General features: G+C 35.6%; 1 protein-coding gene across 1 annotated transcript; it reads right to left on the bottom strand.

Annotated features, from left to right (window-relative positions):
- Positions 1-209: 209 nt before the first annotated feature.
- LOC123537526 (CD151 antigen-like) lies at positions 210-27504 on the bottom strand. The gene is made up of 7 exons (XM_045321312.2): positions 27491-27504; positions 20757-20912; positions 17155-17346; positions 15446-15520; positions 14695-14793; positions 12520-12675; positions 210-9371 (listed from the first exon to the last, which is right to left on the bottom strand). Exons 2-7 carry the CDS (start codon positions 20877-20879, stop codon positions 9222-9224), a joined length of 795 nt encoding a protein of 264 aa, XP_045177247.1. The 5' UTR covers positions 20880-20912; positions 27491-27504; the 3' UTR covers positions 210-9221.
- Positions 27505-27830: the final 326 nt, after the last annotated feature.

The following is a 27830-nucleotide window of genomic DNA, read 5'->3' as shown; positions in this document are numbered from 1 at the left end:
AAATGTTACGGACAGACGGAAGGACGGAAGGTTGGATGGAGACCATTCCTATAACCCCACTACACTCGGTGTTGGGGATTATAAATATAAATATATTCATGCAGAATTACATCCAATACTTTCAGTTAGTCAAAAAGAGGCATGAATGAAATTTTCTTAGTATTTCCACTGCCACCAAAGATGAAGTTCCAGAAACAGAAGTGTCCAAAAACCGTTGTTTTAATATTTTATTAAACAAACGAATGATACAAATTCAGTACAAGTTTTACAAAAAATAACATGCATGTTATACAATATCACTGCTAAATAAATAAAGTAATTGCTTATCAAGCTATATATGGCTATAAAAAAGGAAAATGTGATCAGTTATCCAATGACACATTTTTTGTTTTTTCTTAAAAGACAGCGTTGTATCTAGTATTTTAGTTGAAACTGAATACAAGTAGATAAAAAATCTATATTTCTTAAGGGTGCAGAATGGCCAAGTACGTTTGTAAATGGTGCTGACTAGGGCATTGGCGAGGTCACCTAATTACAGCAAGTACCTGCTCATAGATTGAATGTCACAGAATACGCATGATAAAATACTTAACTATAAGAAACAATATAGCCTCCTATTCTTAGAACTTTGTAATGTCTTTAGCTGACACAAAATCTAGTACAGGACTGAAGACAAATGTTGGCAGTAGACCAAGCTGTGCAGCAGATATCGACTGATATTTAACATTAGTAGATAACCTGTTACTGACTATATAAGTTGGTCTAGTACTAAATTATTAAAGTACTATCCATCGGCAGGTTACCCAGTACCTAGGCACTCGTACAAACCCTAGTTCCAACCACCAGAATATTTCTCACTGAGTGACACGTTAATAGACTGTTAAAAAAAAGTTCCTCTGATGAAACAAAAAAGGTAAAACATTATGTTCAACAATTGTGTAAATATCCCAATTTGAAAGTATTGTTTTACAATAACGAATCCAGCTAGTACAAATTGTACAATTAAACGAGCTCTTATGACAAAAAAAAATCATTAAAAGGAAAACAAAAATGTCAATTCAAAAAAGAAAAAGAAAATAAACATTACATCGAACGATAAATTCATCTGACATAAAATGAATGCATCTGTAGTGACATGAAATCACTGTGATCAATAAATGAGATTCCATTACTATCTACAATAAACTAGCAAATTCAATAATTGTTATTCTCAATGAAATGTACCTCTTGTCTAGATCAGTTTTAAAAAACAAGAGGACCATGATGGTCCTGAATCGCTCACCTATCCCCACATGACTCAGTGTTGAACTGAGTATGACGTCGTTATTTCTATTATTTGACATAGTGACCTGGTTTTTGAGCACATGACCTAGATATCATCAAGATAAAAAATTCTGACCAATTTTCATGAAAATCCATTGAAAAATATGGCCTCTAGAGAGGTCACAAGGTTTTTCTATTATTTGACCTAATGACCTAGTTTTTGAAGGCACGTGACCCACTTTTAAACTTGACCTAGATATCATCAAGATGCACATTCTCACAAATTTTCATGAAGATCTTGTAAAAAATATGGCCTCTAGAGAGGTCACAAGGTTTTTCTATTTTTCGATCTACTGCCCTAGTTTTTGACCGCACATGACCCAGTTACGAACCTGACCTAGATATCATCAAACTGAACATTCTCAACAATTTTCATGAAGATCCATTGAGAAATATGGCCTCTAGAGAGGTCACAAGGTTTTTCTATTTTTTGACCTACTAACCTAGTTTTTGACCCCACGTGACCCAGTTTCGAACCTGACCTAGATATCATCAAGGTGAACATTCTGACCAATATTCATGAAGATCTCATGAAAAATATGGCCTCTAGAGACGTCACAAGGTTTTTCTATTTTTAGATCTACTGACCTAGTTTTTGACCCCACGTGACCCGGTTTCGAACCTGACCTAGATATCATCAAGGTGAACATTCTGACCAACATTCATGAAGATCTCATGAAAAATATGGCCTCTAGAGAGGTCACAAGGTTTTTCTATTTTTAGATCTACTGACCTAGTTTTTAACCCCACGTGACCCAGTTTCAAAATTAACTTAGATATCATCAAGGTAAACATTCTGACCAATTTTCATGAAGATCCATTGAAAAATATGATCTCTAGAGAGGTCACAAGGTTTTTCTATTTTTAGACCTACTGACCTAGTTTTTGATTGCACGTGACCCAGTTTCGAACTTGACCTAGATATCATCAAGGTGAACATTCTGACCAATTTTCATGAAGATCCATTGAGAAATATGGCCTCTAGAGAGGTCACAAGGTTTTTCTATTTTTAGACCTACTGACCTAGTTTTTAATCCCACATGACCCAGTTTCAAACTTGACCTAGATATCATCAAGGTGAACATTCTGACCAATATTCATGAAGATCTCATGAAAAATATGGCCTCTAGAGAGTCACAAGGTTTTTCTATTTTTAGATCTACTGACCTAGTTTTTAACCCCACGTGACCCAGTTTCGAACTTGACCTAGATATCATCGAGGTGAACATTCTGAACAATTTTCATGAAGATCCATTGAGAAATATGGCCTCTAGAGAGGTCACAAGGTTTTACTATTTTTAGACCTAATGACCTAGTTTTTGACCCCACGTGACCCAGTTTCGAACTTGACCTAGATATCATCAAGGTGAACATTCTGACCAATATTCATGAAGATCTCATGAAAAATATGGCCTCTAGAGAGGTCACAAGGTTTTTCTATTTTTAGACCTACTGACCTAGTTTTTTGACCCCACGTGACCCAGTTTCGAACTTGACCTAGATATCATCAAGGTGAACATTCTGACCAATTTTCATGAAGATCTTGTGATATATATGGCCTCTAGAGAGGTCACAAGGTTTTTCTATTTTTAGACCTACTGACCTAGTTTTTGAAGGCACGTGACCCAGTTTCGAACTTGACCTAGATATCATCAAGATGAACATTCTGACCAACTTTCATAAAGATCCCATGAAAAATGTGACCTCTAGAGTGGTCACAAGCAAAAGTTTACGGACGCACGGACGGACGACGGACGACGGACACCGCGCGATCACAAAAGCTCACCTTGTCACTTTGTGACAGGTGAGCTAAAAACTACTGTCACTGCAGATTTGATCAAAGAAATGCAAGTATTAAATATACAGACTTGTAGATAAAAAGGTGTCTTATGTTTGTTGCGCTAGCGATTCATGTTTAATTTGCCGATCCTATTCTGTCCTTCATTACGCATGAACACTGACAAAAAAGTGTCATTATTTACATATATTTACGTTATATTTCCTTTCCATTTGTAAACAATATTATATTATAAAACTGCACACATTTTGTTGCATTTAGCATTAAAATCAGCTTCTCGGCCATTCTGTTCACCAGACAAAACAAGTGTAATATAGGAGGACATCGTCAAAACAGTGGCCCGTTATCACTATGCACCGATGAAACTTTCACGCCTTTCCTTGCTGTTCATATAAAATGAATGCCATAATTTTCAATGGAAAAGAATATGGCGGATGTAAATATTCAAATCTGAAAGTCAGCATGGCACATTCTTTTCACAAACCAAACTTATACACTTTGGTAAAAATGTCACAAAACTTATCTAAATCTAGACCAAAGTGCAGTTATGGTGAAATACAAACAGATATGCTGTAGTGAACTACAGTAAATGGTGTGAACTGAAATTTCAGCAAATTTAGAAACTGGTTACTCAGTTTTAATTTATTCTAAATTTTCAGTTACAAATAACTGCACTGAATTGCTTTAAATTCATATCAAACTTGACTTAACTTTAAATAAACAGCTGGTATTTCATTTTATCGTTAATGCTACCACAAAAATTCACAACCACTCTAAGTATTTCATCTTTGTCTTTTAATTCATACCAATCTTAACATAGCTGCATGTAAAAACCTGGTGTCTCGTTTGAGTTTTAATTTTATCACAAAAAATCACAACCACTATAATAATACATGTTTAATATCAAACCGAAAAGCTTCCAAAAAAGCAAATTTTAAGATTTGAGTTACCAAATTAACATGTAATAAAATTCTTAAAATTGAACATAGATAAATGAAAACAAATTTACAAAGTAATCATATTAAACAATATTTGTAAGCTAACAATTATGCTAAGGGAGGTAAAGTTCACATAATTTAAGGAATGTCTAAAGCCTCCAAACACTAAAATATCTGCAACACATATCAGCTATCATTACAAAACTATTATAAATGAAATGAAGATTCTTCGTTACAAATAAGCCGGGCCACGAGAAAACCAACATAATGGTTCCTCTAATTGCAATAGGCTTTGAAAGCGAACAGCATGGATCCTGACCAGACTGCGAGGATGCGCAGGCTGGCCTGGATCCATTCTGGTCGCAAACGCACTATGTTGGTTTTCTCGTGGGGTGGCTCAAATGTTCACTCCTTTTAGAAGACAAAAATCATAAGCAAACAGGTACAGTTCACAAAATTTATGGAATGTCTCAAGCCTTTAAACACTAAAAAATCTGCAACATATATCAGCTATCAATACCAAACTATTACAAATGAAATGGAAAATGCATAGGTGTTTTAATATAGCATCAATTATACAAAAAATTACAAATGAGCCGTGCCATGGGAAAACCCACATAGTGGCTTTGCGACCAGCATGGATCCAGACCAGCCTGCGCATCCGCGCAGTCTGGTCAGGATCCATGCTGTTCGCTAATGGTTTCTCTAACTGCAGTAGGCTTTAAAAGCGAACAGTATGGATCCTGACCAGACTGTGCGGATGTGCAGGCTGGTCTAGATCCATGCTGGTCGCAAACCCATGTTAATTTTCTCATGGCATGGCTCAAATTATGTAGCATCTGTAACCGAGTACCTACTTTTCTTTCTCAAAGGCACACTTTTCTTTTTGCTGTAGCTTAAAGACTACAAATATATTGCTAATTTAACTAAAAAAAGAACCTTGTGCTGGAAAGGGTTTCAAGATCAATTCTATTTAACTTCATTTTTTTCTCTTTTTTTTTTTTCTTTTTCAACGTCACACCAACACATCTACGAGCCACTTTCTTTTATTTCTTTACAGATTCATACGCACAATACAGGAATCACTGCCATGTATAATGTAAGAGTTGATTTAACTTAAAGACATATTGTCAATTTGTTGGGTTTTTTTAATGTTATGGAAAAAATTTCTGAATACTATCTATAAACTTAAATTGTAATATTTCACAACAATATCACTGCGATACATTATGAAAAAAAAAACACATTTTATTTAGTCCGAAAAAAACAATTGTGGCTCAGACTATCCACTCAAATTTGAAGCACATAGCTCTTTGAATTTCATTATAAAATGAATTTCTGTGGCTTGGACACTTTGAAATTATATAATCCTCATAGCACTCTTACCTCATCAAGTATTTTGGAAGATTACATTAGCCTTCTTGGAAGGTTTGGGAGTTCAGGGTAAAGATCAATACACTTAAAACCCTACCCACCACAAGGCCCGGAGATTTATAACTATTAAAACAAGAGCACCACCTTGCGGGTGCTGACGCTCATCTGATTTTTTTTGTGTGATAGAAATATTGTCCTACCCGTGATTTTCTAAGTCTAAAAAGGGCCATCATTCTTGCAAAAAGCAGGATAGAGTTATGTTTTTTGATGTACAGTGTCCACTTATGATGGTGAAAAACTGTTGAAAGTTTTAAAGCAATAGCTTTGATAGTTTATGAGAAAAGTTGACTTAAACATAATACTCAACCAAGAAAATGATTTTCTAAGTCCAAAAGGGGCAATAATTATTGCAAAAATCAGGATGGAGTTACGCTGCTTGCTGTACAGGGTCAGCTTATGATGGTGAACAAGTGTTGCAAGTTTCAAAGCAATAGCTTTGATAGTTTAAGAGAAAAAGTTGACCTAAACATAAAACTTAACCAAGAAATCTGATATTTTCTAAGTCCAAAAGGGGCCATAAATCTTGCAAAAAGCAGGATGGAGTTATGTTTCTTGCTGTACAGGGTCAACTTATGATGGTGAACAAGTGCTGCAAGTTTTAAAGCAATAGCTTTGATAGTTTAGGATAAAAGCTGACCTAAACATAAAACTTAACCAAGAAAACTGATTTTCTAAGTCCAAAAGGGGCAATAAATCTTGCAAAAAGCAAGATGGAGTTATGTTTCTTGCTGTACAGGGTCAGCTTATGATGGTGAACAAGTATTCCAAGTTTCAAAGCAATAGCTTTGACAGTTTGGGAGAAAAGTTGACCTAAACATAAAACTTAACCAAGAAATCTGATATTTTCTAAGTACAAAAGGGGCCATAAATCTTGCAAAAAGCAAGATGGAGTTATGTTTCTTGCTATACAGGGTCAGCTTATGATGGTGAACAAGTATTCCAAGTTTCAAAGCAATAGCTTTGATAGTTTAGGAGAAAAGCTGACCTAAACATAAAACTTAACCAGGCAACGCCGACGCAGACGCCGACGCCGACGCCGACGCCGACAACCGCTCAAGTGATGACAATAACTCATCATTTTTTTTCAAAAAATCAGATGAGCTAAAAAGTAATTATAAAAAATACATTATATATACAGTTATATGTTTGCTCAGGAAGCTTTGGCACTATAATACTTGTTACTGGTTTTGTACATGTATGTTTTACTGTATCATGTAATGAAAATATCTTAAAAACCTGCCAGTGTTAATAATCTACATACCATTATTTTCCCTAATTAGTATTCCCCCTCCCCCACCCCCAAAGCCCTAATAAATGCACCCATCACATATTTTCCAAAACAATTTTTTTTTTTACATATCTTAATTTATAAGCGAGTATCAGCACTATGGTACAGCAATAATTTTTAAAATGCATTAATCATAAGTGAGATTTATAGCTTTTATTTACTAAAAAATGCCAGAAAAAATTAGGGTCATAATTAACAACCTCCTTTTGCAAAATTTAATGCCCTTGGAGGCATTAATAAGGGAATATACGTTAACTGTCAGTTAGGTTTTCTGTACATAAACCATAGGTTTGGAAGTCTGAAACTTTCCAATTTAAATTCCATTATACAACAGATCTGTGTAAACAAAGTTTCCTTTTCACATCATCATTTTTAAACAAGAACATACATGACAACAGTCACACTCTTGAAGACGCAACAAATCTCGAAAAGCTCTATACTATTCCGTCCTCAATTTCATAAAAGAAGCATACATTAAAAAATAAAGACAATAAGAGAAAAAGAAATTCTGGACCTCAGAAGCTTATCACTGTCTTTTATACTGGCATATATTGGTTCTATTTTTATATACTCCACAAAACAAAAAGTACTACACAAGTATTGCTGTAAATCTAACAAACTGACGAAAAAAATGAACACATTAATTTTCTTGTTAATCTCTCTCTTAAAAATCTAGTAAAAATCTTTTTAGTATCATCTTTCTTTACATTAACTAAGTTTATTTACAAACAAAAATTTCCTTTATCTTAATTCCATTTATGTTCAGCAGTAAACACAGCTTTTACAAAGCTTAACAAGTACCTTGCTAAATTTCTATAATAAACCTGTCCATCTTTCAATTCGGACAGTACTATTAACTGTTAAAATGGGTGCATGCCAAAACGATACTGACTGAATGGCGACCAGGGCAGGTCGTGATCAGACTGCACGGATGTGCAGGCTGATCATGATCGGCACTGGTCGAAAGAAAGAATAAATCTGTCTGGCATGATAAGGGTGAAATAATGTGAAATATATCAAATATTAAAGTTAAGAATAAATTTCTGGTGCTAAAATACCCTATTACATTATAACTGTTAAAAAGGGTGCATGCCAAAACGATACTGACTGAATAGCGACCAGTGCAGGTCATGATCAGATTGCATGGATGTGCAGGCTGATCATGATCTGCACTGGTCGAAAGGCAGAATAAATCTGTCCGGCATGATAAGGGTGAAATAATGTGAAATATATCAAATCTTGAAGTTAAGAATAAATTTCTGGTGCTAAAATACTCCATTACATTATAACTATAATAAAGAGGCACAATGAGAAGTTAGCTCAAGAGTTAACGGGCCAAACATAGGATGTCAAACATAGGATATCACCTATATCGCTAACTCATTATCATGAAATGTGAATAATGACATTTTAAAGTAAAACCATCCCTTTCAGCTTGAATGAACCTTTAGTCTGCTGGCGGCAGGTGATTCTGCCATTGCCACCAGTTCAGAACAAGACCAGCTGTACAGGCTGACCATGGTCTGCACCGTTCGCTATTCAGTCAGAAAATTTTCAGTGAACACCCCTTCAAATAATCAATGGTATTATCCAAATTAAATGACGGACCAGCTCATTTTAGAAATTTAGCAGGCTAAAGGTTGACAACTATCTCTTTACCAAAGTCAAACTAAAATACAGCTCAGAAATAAACCAATACATATCATATTGACTCTATATTTTGAAATTACAAAAACAAAATGTATATCAAATTCTTAACACTTCTGGGTTCAAAAATCACAAAAGTGTAAGCTGACTCATTCCTATCCTGAAAATAAAATCATTCGAGAAGGGTATATTCTTCTCTGAAAGATTTGAATAGGTCTATAATCTAGCTACAAAATTACAAACATTAACACTGAACAAATCTATAGTGCTTTGACTAACAAAAATCTAGCTACTTTGCCATTTTACCTGCTTATATAGAGAGCAATTGTCTTACACAAAAATCTCCACAATGCACTATATGTCATAGCGCAGTAGTCTTTCAACTCAGTCAAAGAAAAATAATTTGTACAAAACTGTATTGGCAATTTTGGCACTTTTAATTACATGGGTAAATATAAATTAACTGGAATCAATTTAAGTAAGATAATCAACTATTTAACTTTATAATATCATATTTTTTCTGTAAGTCAAGAAGCTTTGGACAGTATCTAGGCATTTCGCCTGTACTCATCTTTCAGTTTTATACTTTAACAAGAATTTATTGGTTTTCTCATGTATTACTAAAACTGTCTAAGTACAATACAAAGTGTAAATTCAATGAGATTTTAAATTGAGCAGATTTCCACTCAGGTAAACAGTTTCAATACATTTCAAAGTTATCTAAGACTATTGTTCAGTTGTTAAAAGCAGATCTAGGTCTGAACTGTACTCTAAGCTTGACTCTGTCTCGTTGTCAGTAACGATACTTGGCCTCTTTGATCTTTCGGATGAGACAGCATGAGAAGATTATACCAAACACCTGAATGAAGCAAAATCCAAGGGCTATTCCACCAATGAGAAGAAGAGACTCCTTAGTCACCTGTTCCAACCTTCTACTGCAACCCTGAAGTCACATAAACATTAAACATTGTATAATCTGAAAAATACCTTTCCTCATAGAATATATTACATGGGTTTCTTTTCATACTGAATTTATTAGATGAGTTGAATAAACAAGAGGCCCAAACATCTACTGGCCATGACCAACCTTCCTATCAACTTTCATGATCCTAGGCCAAAGCTTTCTTCAGTTATAATCCAGAAACCGTTTAAATGGTCCAGGACACTGTGACCTTGACCTTTGACCAACTGACCTCAAAATCAATTGGGGTCATCTACTGATCATGACAAACCTTCCTATCAAATTTCATGATCCTCGGCCCAAGCGTTCTTGAGTTATAATCCGGAAACTGTTTAACTGTTCCGGGTCACTGTGACCTTGACCTTTGACCAATTGACCTAAAAATCAATAGGAGTCATCTGCTGGTCATGGCAAACCTCCCTATCAATTTTCATGATCCTAGGCCCAAGTGTTCTTGAGTTATCATCCGGAAACCGTTGAATTGTTCAAGGTCACTGTGACCTTGACCTTTGAGCAACTGACCTCAAAATCAATAGGGGTCATCTGCTAGTCATGATCAACCTCCCTATCAACTTTCATGATCCTAGGCCCAAGCGTTCTTGAGTTTTCATCCAGAAACCAATTGGTCTACGGACCGACATACCGACCGACATCCGCAAAACAATATACCCCTCCTTCTTCGAAGGGGGGCATAACAATCAGCTTATTTTACCGCCAACTGTCAAATTGTACTTTCATTTTCATGCACAACATTTTTTTTTGCAAACCACATTTTATTTTGAGCAGAAATACATCGGGTTCAAATACTTGTATATATCAAACAAATTTTGATATTGCATGTAATAAATTTGGGCAGAATTAACTAGAGCTATCACTAAAGGTGATGAATGTACCCCCCCGCATGCACTGACACAGTACATTGCAATTTGACGCACACAAGACTGCATAATTATGTGGACTGTATGTATATAGACTGTATGTATACAGTATAGTAACAAAAAACAAAGTCCCATAACTATGCAGAATATTTATCTAAAAGAATGTAACATGCACCATGCACAACTAGGGTTGGTACTGATCACTTGTGTGAAGTTTCATTAAATTGTGTGTAAGGGTTTGGTAGATTAGGCACGCACAAGATTGCATATGCAGACTGTATGTACATAGTATGTTAACAAGAAACAAAGTCCCATAACTCTGCAATTTTTTGCTGAAAGAACCTAACATGCCCCATGCACAACTACTGTTGTTACTGATCACTTGTGTGAAGTTTCATTAAATTGTGTCAAGGGGATGAGGAGAGATGGTGCGCACAAGATTGTGTCAAAGTATATAGTATAGTAACAAAAAAACAAAGTCCCATAACTCTGCAATTTCTTTTCTCTGAAAGAACCTAACATGCCCCATGCACAACTACTGTTGTTACTGATCACTTGTGTGAAGTTTCATTAAATTGTGTCAAGGGGACGAGGAGAGATGGTACGCACAAGGTTGTGTCTATGTATATAGTATAGTAACAAAGAAACAAAGTCCCATAACTCTGCAAATTTTTTTCTGAAAGAACCTAACATGCCCCATGCACAACTACTGTTGGTACTGATCACTTGTGTGAAGTTTCATTAAATTGTGTCAAGGGGATGAGGAGAGATGGTGCGCACAAGATTGTGTCTATGTATAAAGTATAGTAACAAAAAAACAAAGTCCCATAACTCTGCAAATTTTTTTTCTAAAAGAACCTAACATGCCCTATGCACAACTACTGTTGGTACTGATCACTTGTGTGAAGTTTCATTAAATTCTGTCAAGGGGATAAGAAGATATGGTGCGCACAAGATTGCGTCTACGGACAGACGGACAGACAGACTGACGGACAGACGGACAGACAGACTGACGGACAGACAGACAGACAACCTGAAACCAGTATACGCGCCCCCCTTACAACTTTGTTGTAGGGGGGTACAAAAACGAAATTGGTCGGCAGAAATTGACGAATCTAATCAGTTGCAACCAAGTAAAACTGACGCTGGCAGAACATGCGGAACCATTAATATTGTATTTTCCATATCCAGCAAGTAATAGCTAGGATATTTCAATAAAAACTACCTGCAAAACTTTAAAAATTTCAACTGCTATTGGCGAAATTCGAGAAAAATCATACCTAAAACAGCATGGTATTTTGAGAGACACAAATTCGGGTAAGTCAATATATAGTGTCAGAGTAGGTAGAAAACATCAATAATTTGATTATATTACTTTTTCTTAAAATATACTCTCATTAAATGAGCTGCAGATTCAACTAAAGCATGAAACACAGAATTAATAGATAGTGTTTGCCACTGTAAGGACCAAATAGATCCACATTATTTCCTCTCAAAACTGCTATGTTTCTGTAAAAACTTAATTGGTGCAAGAAAAAAAATCACAATGCACATTGTCTTTTAATCCCAACTTCAAAGAAAATCTAGATGAAAATATTAAATAATGATTCTTGCATTAATTTCTCCTTGATTTATTTAAGCTACCTTTGATAAATATGTGAATATATGCAGTTTCAGAAATTGTTTCATATCATTCTTATAATTCATCACCTCAATTGTCTTAAATTGATAATATGTTTATCGTGAAAAAAACGCTAAAAAATGTACCGGCTATAATTCCACAGAGCCCGGCTAAAACAAAATCCTGGGGAGAACCCTGACTGAGTGAGTAGGATAGTTCTCATGATAGTTGAGCTAAAAATGCTGTCTTAGCAGTGAGTTTATGTTGGATGGATGATATGACGGTCCCCGATTTCACACAACTTACTTCAAAATTTAAAACAACTACCTTGTATCTTATGTTTTGCAGCCAAAACTAAGACAAAACCACACACGATGACATACCAAATAGTTCATTTTGGATGGATGGTCCCTGACTGCACACAATTCACTTGAAGATTTACAGCAACTATCCAGTGTCTTATGTTTTGCATCTAAAACAAAGACTAAACCACACATGATGACTTACTATGTAGTTTGTGTTGGATGGATGGTCCCTGACTGCACACAACTCACTCGAAGATTTACAGCAACTATCCCATGTATTATGTTTTGCAGCTAAAACAAAGTCTAAACCACACACGATGACTTACCACATAGTTAATGTTGGATGGATGGTCCCTGACTGCACACAACTCACTCGAAGATTTACAGCAACTATCTGGTGTCTTATGTTTGTCTGCTTGGTTTCCCTTCAACCACTTAGAATATTTCCAGTCTTCAAAGGAATTTGATCCACAGCATAAAAACTGTAATGTATCATTTTGTTAAATATATAAAGAAAATACGTTTTATCTTAAGCTGAAATCATTTATTCTAACACGGCTCAATTTGACTGCCAGTTTTACAAAGATGACAGACAAGCTCTGTATATTCTGCAACAGACAACATTTGACACGGGGACTGGTAAGACAGCATAATGAAGTCAATTACGACAACATCAAACTGCCGCTTGACACACAGTTCATTACTACACATATAGACGAAACCCTGCATAATTTTTATCAAAATAGTTCAATGAACATGTAAGAATGAAAACGATCACACATGTCATGCAATCAATAACCTAACAAGTTATAATAATAAACAATTTAGCAAAACAATGAATTGTGTGATAATTTTTCAAACATATACTTGTTGGAAAAGATACTCTAGATCTTTAGATCCCAGTTATAACAAAAGACTGTTTGTTTGTTTGGTCCAATTGTTTAAGGACAATCAAAAGAAAGATAAAACACAAATACTCCCCTGATGGCCTGTCAAATGTGTGTGTAATTTTGCATACTGTGACCTTGGCCTTTGCCCTTATGACTTAAACTACAGCTTGGATTATTTAATTTCGACAGACAATCAAGTACAAAGGCCAAAGGGTTCTCCTGATATTGATCAAAAACTATTTTCAGTCTACTCTAGATGTCACACAGGCCTTGCAGGGGTTTTTTTTATTCTATAGCAGCAGCCGAATATCGGCCTCGTCCCCCAGCCGAGGATTTCCCCCACAGCCAAGGATTTCCCCTACCGCAGTCAGAAATTCCCCTACGTCCGAAATTCCTCCCTCCGAAATCGTAAACAAAGCAAGGGAGATTACTCCATTAGTTCATATTGACGCTTTATGATACTGTTTTACAGCATCATCGGTTCCGATACCAAGCGTAAAAAAACTAAAATATCAGAGTCATTTTCGGAGGTAAACAGGGATTGTTAAAAAAACTTCTTTTTTCAGGAATATGTAATAAAAACGTAGTTTAAAGTGTTTATTATGCATAATTGTAAATTCCCACACCCCCCCCCCCCCCCCCCACCCCAAGTGAAAAAAATCCCCCAAAATTGCTTGTCGCGCGCTATTTTCTTCCCCCAATGAGAGGCTGGGGCCCCTTCCCCCAGTCGTAAAAAAAAAACCTGCCTTGACCCCGACCTCTTACCTACAGATCCCAAAAACATTAGGATTCATCTACAGACTACAAGCAATTATCCTTTGAAGTGCTACTAGTATCTTAAGTGTTCAGAAAATTCTCAAGGTCATAGTGAAATTGACTTCAGACTAACTGGACACAGGTTATACACAAAGTTTAAAGATAGTAGACCTGAGGATTCTTCACTTTAAAAATTAGAAACCGTTTCAAGTCTATAGGTCGCTGCTACCTTAACTTATCTACTGACCAAACAAAAACAACATTAGGTATGGTCTACTGACCATCGGCAATCTTCCTATGAAGTTTGATAACTGTTTGCCAAAGCATAGGATATTGAGTGAAAACCTTTTATCCACGGAACAAGAAATGTCATATACTGACCACAGACAAACAGTCTATGAAGTCTGACAACTTTAGACCAAAATAATACTTTCGCTAATGAGCTGAAAGTGTTTTAAGTTTCAAAGTCATTATCACCTTGACCTTCAACCTACTAACCCCAATATGAGTCATCTACTGATCACAGGCAATCATCCTAAGAAGCCTGACAACTGCATGCCTAAGCATTTCTAGTTAATTGCTCAGAAACCAAATTGTCTACCTGCTGACCGACAAAAAAGCGCCAAACAATATACCTTTTCTCTTGCAGGAATATTTAAATATTAAAAACTAAAAACTACTAATGCTTCGTTAGCCCTGTACACCTTTATAGAAGATTCTTGTCAAAAATGACCTAAAAAGTTAAAATTTCTAAAGATTTTCCAGTTAGGTATTTTAATGATTCTTGGAAAGTAAACAAAATTTGATTCAGGTGAGATAAAAGTATATAAAACCCACTCCCACCACCACCTTTACCTCTTGTTGCATATCATCTATGGCTTTGGTGATGGTTGTATCAAACATGTATTTCTCCATCATTGTGTCATTCAAATTTCTTGTTAACTCTTCGCTTATCTAAAAACAAAAGGTACATGTATAGTCCAAATATTATATAAAATTATTAAAATGGAAAAGAAACTGCTGTAAGTTATGTTTTTCTCATTTAACCTACCCTAACATTGGCACTGCATTATAGTACAATATATTTTGGTAAAGGTTTGGCTTTACCTCACACTGACTCAATTACTGGTTATCTGGCGACCTTCCAGCTTTGCAGCTGAAGACCCCATATGCCCCTTATATGCAATATTCTAGGCACATACAGGCACCTAGGTAGAACCCTCGACCTACTGTAATAAACCAGTATGAAGGCTCCCTCACACGAAAGAATTCTACACCCAAGAAAGGTTTTGAGTCCACTGTGTGAGGAAATTCATATATGACATGGACTGACAATTCCATTATTCTTATAATTCTTATATGAATTTCCATAATAACTAAAAAGTCTTTTGACATTTGAAAATATTTGCATGATATTCAGTGTCAATGAATGCTTAACATACTGATCTTCCTGTACACCTTTTAATTTCAAAGGAGAGACACAAATAGAAATATGATCCTTAGTATAATATATTTAACACATAACCAGGTTGGGTGCAGCAAAATGATGTAAATTAGGAAATGGACATCAATGCCTGGGCATGTATTATCCGTTAAATATACTTACCACACCATTATACATATATGCCAACACACCAGCTACAGCCTCTAGCAGGAAGATCAACAGAAGAAAGAATGCATACTGAAATTTCAAACAAAACCTAATGTTTCCAATTTCATTTATTCTGTAAATAATATTCCCTAACATTCATTTGTAACAATATACTTAAATCTGCTATTTGCCAAGTGGGCCATGATTTACTTCATTTTCATGAATTTGGCTCAGACTTTCTCAAGTGGCTCTTACTTTTACGTATATTTCTAACATAAAATTCTGATTATAAACTAGAAATGTGTCACAGACACAGATGTTCCCGCAACATCATGAGAAAGGTCACAGGCAAAAGTTATTTACAGTAACAACTAAGGGAAGTTAATCTTAAAAAAAAAATTCTAAGTCCACACAAAAATCCTTACCAGGCAGAGAAAGGTAAAATACTTCTCATGATAAGATGTAACGTGCATGTTGTACTACAGAAAAGTGGTCTGGTTTTTCCCTACGACCAGTAATAAAAAAGTTACGATATAAGCTATTTAAAGGTATACTAGACCCAAATTTCATATCTGAAAACATGAAAATAAATACTACCAGTAATTTATGTAAACATAGAATAAACAGATTTATGTGTATTAACACTGATGAATTTGGTTGATAATAGTACACATGGTATAGCATGTACAGCTGAAAGAAGTATAAATGTGTACTATCATAAAAAAACTGGAAGTTTTTACACGATCAGCTGTTACTACATGACATTTGATTATGAATGTAGCTCTATATAGACAATTTATTTATATATTTAGTGAAGTTGAATACATTTGATGAGGATTATCTGCATTTGAAGTAAATATCTTAATATAAAATATTTCAATGAAAGATGAGCAGAATGCATCTTTAAAGTAACAACAAAGGGAAGTAATTCCAAACTAGAGACCTGGTTCATGCGCATGATTTTCTGTCTCATGATGGTGTACAACTGAGGCAACTTACATCAAAATTGCTCCATGCATGAAGAGGAAATGTTCAGGACAAAGTCATTCTTGTATGTGACCTTTGGCCTCTAAGTTTGACCTTGATCTTAGACCTAGGGACCTGGTTTTGCGCATGACACATCATCTATCCATGCTTATGGTTTGTGTCAAATTATTTCAAAGTCGGAACATGCATGTCAAAGTTATGGACCGGACACGAAGACCACATTACCAGTATATATGTAATGAAAATTGGCCAAGTTCAACCAAGGACTATGACCTTGACCTTAGACCTAGGGACCTGGTTGATGGGCATGGCACATCATCTATCCATGCTTTTTATCTGTGTGAAATTATTTTGAAATTGGACCATGCATGTCAAAGTTATGGCCTGGACACCAACACCATCCTTTCCAAAGCACACACACACACACACAAACATGGACAGAGGTATCACTATATGCCCTCCCCACTCCCCCACAATTTTATGGCAGGGGCATAAACAGCAATCATTCTAAGTCTAAAGGGGATGAGCGATCATTAAACAGAAAATATAAAAATTATGATGGACAGTTTTGACCTTTTAGCTTAATTTGTGACCTTGACCTTAAAACTATAATACTATCCTCAGTTCAATTTTACAGAAATGAGACACATTTGAAATATGACACACTCAAAATGATTTATAAGATAACAACCTATTTCAGTACTATTCAAAAGTTTGTCATATCTAGATGTACTTACAGTAAAGAGGAGGCACCTGTTCTCCTGACACGCCCCAAAACATCCGACACAGCCAATCACGATGATGAGAGCACCTGTTGCTATGAGAAGGTACGTCGTTACTGGAAACATAGTTCCTCCAAGCAAACTTACAAAGGAATGTCTGTTCAGCATAATGTACAGGCCAACAGCTAAAAAAGCAGCACCAGAGAACTAAAAAATAGATCAAGTGAAAAAGTGTAGTGCATGCTGCAATGTTTAAACATTTGTTATGTTTTTCATCACAAGCCTGACCGTGCATTCCAAGCATTATGCCATATCAATTACTTTGTGTATTTTTTTTAGTAAAAATTAGGGATGGGAACGAATACTGAAATCAATATTCGAATATTCGGTTTGCCATATTCGAATATATTCGAATATTCGTTAGTTTTAATGGAAGCTTTTAATTCTTATTAAGTGATTGGCATATACACAACGTATTCATTTGTTTAAAGCGTGGATCATCGTAAATAAGGCCAAAAAAATGTTTTTTTCGGGTAACCCGAACCTACAAAGCAAAACCCGCCGATCCTAGCGTTTTATTTCACGATTCTGTCAGTATAATCATGAACATATTTAACTTATTCTGTGTGGTTAGCTTCAAAATGATACAAAAAATCAAAACGATTTTAATTTAGACCGTTGCAATTTTATCTAAAATAGCAGGTCGTCCCATTTAAACACGTGACGCACTGTTGTATTACCGCCGCCATTTTGAAAAATTTCAATCGGCGTGTAAAAATCGTCGTGTAAAAAGCAAGTAAGGCAGACTTAAACCTCCTTCAACATGAACTTATGCATCAATCATATGTTTTTCGTGATTTTATTATCAACTACTTCAAAATTTAATTCGATTGCGGATGAAAACCGATTCTGCGGATGGTCTGTAACGTCGTACAAAATATTGTGTAAAAATCGACAATATCTACAAGTTTGGTATTGTTTTCGAAAAAAAATTCTACAACTTGTTAATAATAAAATGAACAAAAGATAAAAAGATATCATATTTACGCCTAATACAAACTGTTAATCCGTAACGATGACCCCAGGTAATTATGCATTGCAATTTTCTTGTTAACTGGACATCTTTTGACATGCATCTGACACATTGACGCCTTTTGCAAAGTGTTAATCCGTAACGATGGTCCCTGCCAATTATGCATTTCTATTTTCTTGTTAATTGGACATCTTTTGATATGCGATAAACTAACATGACATGGTTTTATTCTGTAGAATTAGCATGCTCATATTGCCCAAAATCAATGATACTTATTTTGAAAAAAAAAAATACAATAATTTATGAATATTCGAATTTGATTTTCATATTCGAATATTCGACCGATTTTCGAATATTCGAATATTCGTTCCCATCCCTAGTAAAAATGCATTCTGTCAACTTCACTATAAATAGTAAAAGCTATTACCATTAAATTCCATTAAGCAACTCATGAAATGTTGCTACTTCCTAATAAGCATCTCACATGTTTTAATTTTTCTAATATGTGTTACTACTTCCTACTTAATACCTCAGATATTTTACTACCTCAACTTCTTCCTCATCAGCATCTCAGATATTTCATCAATTCCTAAAAAACATCTAAGATGTTTTACTACTTCCTAATAAAAGTCTCCAATGTTTCACTATTTCCACAGTTTTATTACTAAGTCTTAAAAAGTAGCTTTGAACATTGACTTTCAACTGCATCCTAATGAGCATCTCAGATGTTTTACTACATCCTTATTTATAAGCGTCATAAAATGTTTCAATACTTCCAAAAAAGAGCTCCACAAGTACTACTTAAGAGGGCCATGATGGCCTACTGACCTAGTTTTTAACCCCAAATGACCCAGTTTTGAATGTAACCTAAAGATCATCAAGACAAACATTCTGACCAAGTTTGATAAAGATTGAGTCACAACTGTTGCCTTTAGATTGTTCACAAACTTTTCCTTTGATTTGACCGTGTGACCTAGTTTTTGACCCCAAATGACCTAGACTAAAACTGGACCTAGAGATCATCAAGACAAACATTCTGACCAAATTTCATACATACAGTCACAACTGTGTCCTCTATCTAGAGGGTTTACATGCTTTTCCTTTGACCTGGCCTACTGACTTCCTTTTTGACCCCGCACGTCCCAGATTCAAACTTGACCTAGAGTTCATCAAGGCAAACATTCTGACAAAATTGCATAAAGATTGGGTCAAAACTGTGGCCTCTAGAGTGTTCACAAGCTTTTCCTTTGATCTGGCATACTGAATTTGTTTTTGACCATATATGACCCAGTTTCTGGCCAAGTTTCATAAAAATTGGGTCACAAATGTGGCCTCTAGTGTGTTCACAAGCTTTACCTTCGAATTGACAGGGTACCTTAATTTTTTAATGACCCAGATTCGAACATGACCTATAGATTATCAAGACAAACATTCTGACTAATTCTCACGAGTTTCAAACTTAAATTGTGTTCTCTAGAGTGTTGGCAAGATTTTCCTTTGATATGGCCTAGTGACCTTGTTTTTGACCCCACATGACCCAGTTTCAAACTCGACCTAGAAATCATCAAGACAAACATTCTGACCAAGTTTCATAAAGATTGAGTCAAAACTGTGGCCTCTAAAGTGTTCACAAGCTTTTACTTTGATTTAAACATGTGACCTTGTTTTTGACCCCACATGACCCATATTCGAACTTGACCTAGAAATCATCAAGACAATCATTCTGACCAAGTTTCATAAACATTAGTTCACAACTGTGGCCTGTAGAGTGTTCACAAGCTTTTCCTTTGTTCTGACCTACTGACCTAGTTTTTTATCCAACATGACCCAGTTTCGTACTTGACCTAGAAATCATCAAAACAAACATTCTAACTAAGTTTCATAAAGATTGACTCAAAATTGTGGCCTCTAAAGTGTTCACAAGATTTTCCTTTGATCTGGCCTAGTGACCTTGTTTTTGACCCCACATAACCCAGTTTCAAAACTGACCTAGAAATTATCAAGACAAACATTCTGACCAAGTTTCATAAAGATTGAGTCAAAATTGTAGCCTCTAGAGTGTGCACAAGCTTTTCCTTTAATATGACTGTGTGACCTAGTTTTTGAGACCCCACTTGACCCAGATTCGAACATGACCTAGAAATCATCAAGACAATCATTCTGTCTAAGTTTCATAAATACTGGGTCACAACTGTGGCCTCTAGAGTGTTTACAAGCTTTTCCTTTGATCTGGCCTACTGACCTTGTTTGTTAACCCACATGACCCAGTTTCGAACTTGACCTAGAAACCATCAAGACTAACATTCTGACCAAGTTTCATAAAGATTAGATTAAAAATGTGGCCTCTAGAGCGTTCAGAAGGCAAACGCACTCAGACGCACGCCCGACAATGACCGGTCACAATAGCTCACCTTGAGCACTTTGTGCTCTGGTGAGCTAAAAAAAGGAATATTATATAACTGTTGGCAATCAATTAACAAAATCAATGCAAAATTGAACCCAATCTACACAAAAGTAAACAAAATTTAAATCATAAATGATAGAAACAGATCACAGTCTCTGGTGTAGTCTGATATTTACTTACAAAGAAAACAAAATTGAAGACATAGAGAACATTTCTTAGGAATGTTTTTCCACAATAATCTGGGTTTTTCCTTCTATTTTTAGCAGGACTACTTGGTGGTTGACTACCATTATGCTGCTGCATCTTTACCTCTTCACAAAATGACTGTCAGAATGACTGAAAATAAATACAAGTTTAATTTTCAGAAGAACTATTTAAAATGGATGATGGGTTTTTGTTTTAACCCTTAGCCTGCTAAATATCTAAAATGGACTGGTCCATCATTCAATCTGGGTAATACCATTTATCATTCAAAGGGGTGTTCACTGAAAATTTACTGACTGGATAGCAAAACAGTGCGGACCATGATCAGACTGCACGGATGTGCAGGCTGATCTTGGTCTGCACTGGTCGCAAAGGCAGAATCACTTGCCGCCAGCAGGCTAAAGGTTAAAGTTACTGTCATTTTTCATAAATGAATATCAAGCAAGCCATAGGTTAACAAAAAAAGATGTAAGGTTATAAAACTCAGAGTTTAGACACCAGACTCAGACTATAGCTTAGCCACTGGTTGATTGTCTTTGCAAGTGTAACCTCAAAATAAACTATTCAAATGCTTTGAATTTTGAGACGGAATTCAATCCTCCATTTTATGATAGTAGGAAGATCTTTTAGAAACACGAATGCACTATCATGAAAAATGACCTTTAACGTCTAAGTGTGACCTTGACCTTTGAGCTACGGACCTGGGTCTTGCGCGACAAGTCGTCTTACTGTGGTACACATTCATGCCAAAATTTCCTTTACACTGTCATAAAATATGTTGATGATTGGCAGATGAGAAAAATTTGAAAACTACGCAAGTAAATAACATAAAACAAGAGCTGTCTCCATAGGATGACACATGCCCCCAATGGCACTTTGAATGAATAGTTATGGCTGATGTAAGAGTTTAGGACCTTTGACCTACGGACCTGGGTCTTGCGCGTGACACGTCGTCTTACTGTGGTACACATTCATGCCCAATAATTTTAAAATCCATGCATGAATGACAAAGATATGGACCGGACACGCCCATCAATGCACTATCATGAAATATGACCTTTAACGTCTAAGTGTGACCTTGACCTTTGAGCTACATACCAGGGTCTTGCGTGCGACACGTCGTCTTACTGCGGATCACATTCATGCCAAGTTATTTGAAAATCCATGCATGGATGACAAAGATATGGACCGGACACGAATGCACTATCATGAAAAATGACCTTTAACGTCTAAGTGTGACCTTGACCTTCGAGCTACGGACCTGGGTCTTGCGCGACAAGTCGTCTTACTGTGGTACACATTCATGCCAAGTTATTTGAAAATCCATCCATGGATGACAAAGATATGGACCGGACACGAATGCACTATCATGAAAAATGACCTTTAACGTCTAAGTGTGACCTTGACCTTTGAACTACGGACCTGGGTCTTGCGCGCGACACGTCGTCTTACTGTGGTACACATTCATGCCAAGTTATTTGAAAATCCATCCATGGATGACAAAGATATGGACCGGACACGAAAATTGCGGACAGACCGACAGACGGTTCAAAAACTATATGCCTCCCTTCGGGGGCATAAAAATCCACACTGTTGATATCTATTTCCAGTTCAAATTTATAAAACAATAAATCTACAACAAGAGCTGTTCGTAAGACAGCCAATATTCGACTATTCAAGTTGTTGTCCGAGAAGCATGAATATTACCCTAATGTTAAAATATCTATAGAGTCTGCATTAGTTTTGGAGATAGTAACTTGTATGCAAAACTTTAACCAGGATTTTCTAAGTCTTAAAGGGGGCATAATTTGGCCAAAATACATATTATCAGAGTTATGGGATTTAATGCTATCACCAGTTTTATAACCCCGAAGACACATGTAAATTTTCAATTCAACATCTGCAGTAGTATTGCAGACACTGACTTGCATTGCTAAATTTTAACTAGGATTTTGTAAGTCCAAAATAGGGCATAATTTGGCCAAAATACATGCCATAGTTATGAGACTTGACTCGGTGAGGTTGGTAACTGACCTAGAAAAGGAAAAAGTAAGTTTCATAGCTATATGCCTTTAAATGATAGCTATACGTACTTGCATGCAAAACTTTCAGCAAGATGTGACGCGGACGCCAGGATTAGTAGATTTGCCAATGTTGACAAAAGGCCGGTCAATACGAGTATTGACTGGGCTGTCAGTCGATACTGGTTAAATCCAGCCAATACTGGTCGATTCATTACTATGGCCATTCTTGGGTGGTCAATACTGGTTTATTTAACACTTTTACATTCTTAATCAACACTTCAACATTCACAGATTAGCATAGGCTGTAACAGCAATACAAAAACAAGAGGGCCAAGATGGCCCTAGGTCGCTCACCTGAGAAACACATCATAACAGTGTAAACATGTTTCCCAGATGACCCATATTTGAACTTGGCCTAGATTTCATCAAGCCAATCATTCTGACTAAATTTTATGAATGTCCAGTGTAAAATGCAGCCCCTATTGCATACACAAGGTTTTTCTTGAATTTGACCAGGTGACCTAGTTTTTGATACTAGATGACCCATATTCAAATTCAACCTTGATTTCATCCAAACAAATACTCTGATTAAATGTCATGAAGATCAGGTGTAAAATGCAGCCCCGACTGCATACACAAGGTTTTTCTTTGATTTAACCTAGTGACCTAGTTTTTGACCCAAGATGACCCACATTCGAACTTGACCTAGATTTCATAAAGGAAATCATTCTGACCAAATTCATGAAGATCAATTGAAAAATATAGCGAAATGGCATACACAAAGTTTTTCTTTGATTTGACCTAGCTTTTGATCCCAGATGACCTATATTGATAATCCTCCTGGATTTCATCAAGGCAATCATTCTGACTAAATTTTATAAATATCCAGTGCCTACACAAGGTTTTTCTTTAATTTTTACCGTGTGACCTAGTTTCTGACCCCAGATGATCTATATTCAAACTTGGCCTAGATTTCATCCAGACAAACATTCTGATCAAATTTCATTAAGATTCAGTGTAAAATGCAGTCTCTATTGCATACACAAGCTTTTTCTTTGATATGACCTAGTGACCTAGTTTTTGACCCAAGATGACATATATTCGAACTTGGCCTAAATTTCATCAAGGCAATCATTCTGACCAGAATTGAAAAATACAGCCTCTATTGCATACACAAGGTTTTTCTTTAATTTGACCTAGTGACCTAGTTTTTGACCCCAGATGATCCATATTCGAACTTGGCCTAGATTTCATCAAGGTAATCATTCTGACAAGCATTCATGAAGATCTATTGAAAAATACAGCCTCTATCGCATACACAAGGTTTTTCTTTGATTTGACCTAGTGACCTAGTTTTTGACCCCAGATGACCCATTTTCAAACTTGGCCTAGATTTCATCAAAGTAATCATTCTGACCAAATTTCATGAAGATCAACTGAAAAATACAGCCTATATCGCATACACAATGTTTTTCTTTGATTTGACTTAGTGACCTAGTTTTTGACCCAAGATGACCCATTTTCAAAAATAAACCAGAAGGCCTAGAGCTTAGATATTTAACATGTAGCATTGCCTAGTGGACCTCTACAAAAATTGTTCAAATCATGACCCCCGGGGTCAAAATTGACCCCGCCCCAGAGGTCACTTGATTTTACATAGGAAAATCTTCAAAAAATTTCTAAAATACTCTGATTAAATGTCATGAATCTCAAATACAGCAAAATTAGTGATGACACGACATTAGTGATGTTGAGTATATTATTTCTTCATTTCAACGATTTTTTTCATAAAAGTCTGCTTAAAAGCTATAATCATTCTTTAATAATGTTTAAAAAAAAAAAATCCCAAAAAATTTAAATCAAAATTGTTTGTAAAATGAAAATAATTTTCGATCTTTGAAATAAATTTGTGCATTCTAGAATTAGTGCTTCATTGCGTTTAAGCTAATTTGAGTCTTTCAATCGAAAGACATTTTGCAGTGCTCGCGCTGCCAATCGACATTAACGCCAAATGGCGATTATTTTATTCAAAAGTCGATTAAAACGCAATTTTTGGCGATAGAAAATGGCAATTAATTAATAAATATGCTACAAAAAATATTGCAAAAAACTGTCCATAAACAGCTGGAACATGCAGAGTTTTATCGACAAAACGTGCGAAGTCGGTAGCAGGAAGTGTATTTGCCCAGAGGCATAATTACCCCCTCTATAAACGGTGACTTTGACACGCTTAATTGAACACAGTCTGCTGTTTATTAAATGGTCAGTAATTATCGGCAATTAGCGTGACACCTTGTTTTGTTGTTCACAGTTTGATCTCGGTTGGAGATAACACTCGATCTTTAATTAGTTTCATAATCCTAGTCTCCGGTTCTAGGATTACGGGAGTTCCGTATTCCTAGACAACCCTATTAGAATAGGCTAGGATTACGGAAGTATTTAAGAGGCATCAAATATATGTTAGGACATGCATAAATGACATTGTAAACTTACTCATTTCACTTAATTTCACTAAACATTTCGTGCTATCAATCTGCCGTTTTGGGTTAGTATAATCTTAATGGCGGTGGTCGGAAATATAGAATTATCTATGTTTCGTATATACCTGCATTTTTTTTTCATCAAGTCACCACAAATGGTCTTTAATAACATACAATATATATGGTTATAAATCATAAAATTCAAAGTATAGAATTTTTTTTTAAATCTAACTTTGAGACTCATATTTCTAATATATTTCCGCGCGCCCCCATTAAGATTATACTAACCCAAAAGGGCGGACAGAAAACACAAAATAATAAGGCAGGCATGAAAAATTAAGTGAAATAAGTTAGTTTACAACATCATTTATGCGTGTCCTAACATATAGATATACTTTATGCCTCTTAAAATACTTCCGTAATCCTAGCCTATCCTCATAGGGTTGTCTAGGAATACGGAACTTCCGTAATCCTAGAACCGAAGGCTAGGATTACAGTACCGTAATCGTAGCCACTGCCATTTTTATTTTCCTATAGTCAGAGATCCGCTAGTTGAAATTTTTTAGCTATGATGGGTGTTGATTTAAGGTCCTTTATGAGTAGACATAGATATGTGTCAAAGCAGAATGCAAAAATTTCTGAATTGGAGTAGGCTGGGTATTGAGCTGTCCTCTATTTTCCATTTCTGATTTTGCTCCATAATTTTGCTTGGTTTGTTTTTCACTATTAGAATAGCATGACACCCGTGTTCCTATAAAATATAAAGCTAAAATGATGTTTACAAAAGTTATTATCTTAAACAGTTGATAGCAGAGCTACCGGCGCCGCAAAGCGGCGCCGACAGCGTCGCATTACGGTTAGACGTGTGAAAAAGAAAATGAATAAAACTGTGTACAGACATTACTATCGAGTTGAAAATTCGTGGTAAGTTTTTGGAATCGGTGTTGTTCGGGTTTCTTCCAGTACGCAATGCTCATAGTAATTAATCAGTAAGACGTCAATAGACGCTTGCTGTTTACAGTTGACAAAAGCGTTTCGCTTACTGCTTTGAACGTTGAATAAAAATGTAAATGAGCGCCTGATAATAAGAATTTAGTGCTAAATACATTTTCTACGAAGAAAGAAAGGTAAAATACAATATTTTTAATGTGAAACGATTTTCGTCACGCTACCGCAACTGAAGTTTATTATATATACTTATATTTGTGGTGATGACGTCATACTTCCACACTGGTGCAGTGGTTAGCGAGGTCGCGTTTAAATCCAAAGGTCGGGAGTTCGATCTTCACCAGAAGCGTCATTTTTTTTTAATTTCTTTTTTGTTTCAGTTTTTTTATCTTATTTATTATGGGTTTTGAAAGTATTGTAAAAACAATAAAGTCATTCATGTGATATTTAACAAGTGTTTTGTTAGTGATGTCAGGTTCCAATGTAGTACTGTCTGTAGCCTACAGTAGTCAGTAGATAAAACTTTAAAAAAAAAAAAAAAAAAAAATGTTTTTGGATCAAAATTTACAGGCATTGAACTGTGAAAAGCACAAAATGCTCTTCTCCCTGTTAACATATATTTCATCCACAAGCTTAAAAATCACTGACCAGAGTTTATTACTAGAAAAAAAAAACTATTGACTATGAATGATCAATAAACCTCAAAAAGGCTCCTACTAGTAACTACCATTCCTAATCTGTATCAGTTGTGCTAAAAGATTAGCCATAAAAATGTTAACTTCGCAGTTCAGTAAATAAAACAGAAGTTTTCGAGAATTTCGGCAAAAAAGTGATTTTCTCTGGGTAAAATTCTCATCATTTACATGTACAAAGCTAGTCTTTTGGTTTTTAAACAAGCTTTGTACATGTAAGTGATTTTCATTCTCCCATACCAGAGGTCTATCATAGCAGTATTTTGCCTTAAAGTTGGACACATTATTCTTTCTAAAAAGAACTGTAACTTTCTTTAAATTTAATCTTAATGCATTCTAAGACATTCATTCAGAAATCAGGAATTATCATTAATTCATGAAAATTTTAATAGATCGTAAAGAACATAAACTTCCTAAAACGGATCCATAATTCCAGGTCATTCCAGCAGCACTCCTTTAATTTTCAAGGGGCACTGGTGATTTTTCAAGGGAGCTCTGCCTTCTAGGTAGCACCTAAGTTCATATTAATTAGTTGAATTGCATCTTTTTAAAGTAAGCTAACTTACAATTATAGCAAAATGAAAGTTAAGTGGTTGTGTACATGTGAAATACGTCATAAGTTTTTGTGGTATGGTATAAAATTTTACCCCAAGTTGTCTGCACGGATTCGACCAGATTACAGGGTGATTTAACCCGTCATATAGGCATGAGAATAGGTGATATTAACTGTGCAACAACTGTGTGTGCGGATGATGTGACTTTAAACTGTACAAAAAAACTAATGAAACGCAAATTCTTATAGACATAACGTATGACTACAGCCAAAAACAGAGATATAAACTACAACCAGACAAAAGTATAGTTATTGAATCAAAAAGAAAAACGAGGTGCAGTACAGCATGAATG

This window comes from Mercenaria mercenaria, chromosome 17, assembly GCF_021730395.1.
Source record: "Mercenaria mercenaria strain notata chromosome 17, MADL_Memer_1, whole genome shotgun sequence".
NCBI classification, from domain to species: Eukaryota; Metazoa; Mollusca; class Bivalvia; order Venerida; family Veneridae; genus Mercenaria; species Mercenaria mercenaria.
This window is presented reverse-complemented; position numbering and strand designations above follow the sequence as displayed.

Excerpts from the sequence above, each read along its gene's own strand:
- LOC123537526 (XM_045321312.2), bottom strand. The coding sequence starts at position 20,879 with ATGCAGCAGCATAATGGTAGTCAACCACCAAGTAGTCCTGCTAAAAAT. Across the intron at positions 17,347-20,756 it reads TCTTCAATTTTGTTTTCTTT|TTCTCTGGTGCTGCTTTTTT; the intron begins GTAAGTAAATAT and ends TCTATTTTTTAG. Across the intron at positions 15,521-17,154 it reads ACAGGTGCCTCCTCTTTACT|TATGCATTCTTTCTTCTGTT; the intron begins GTAAGTACATCT and ends TTGAAATTTCAG.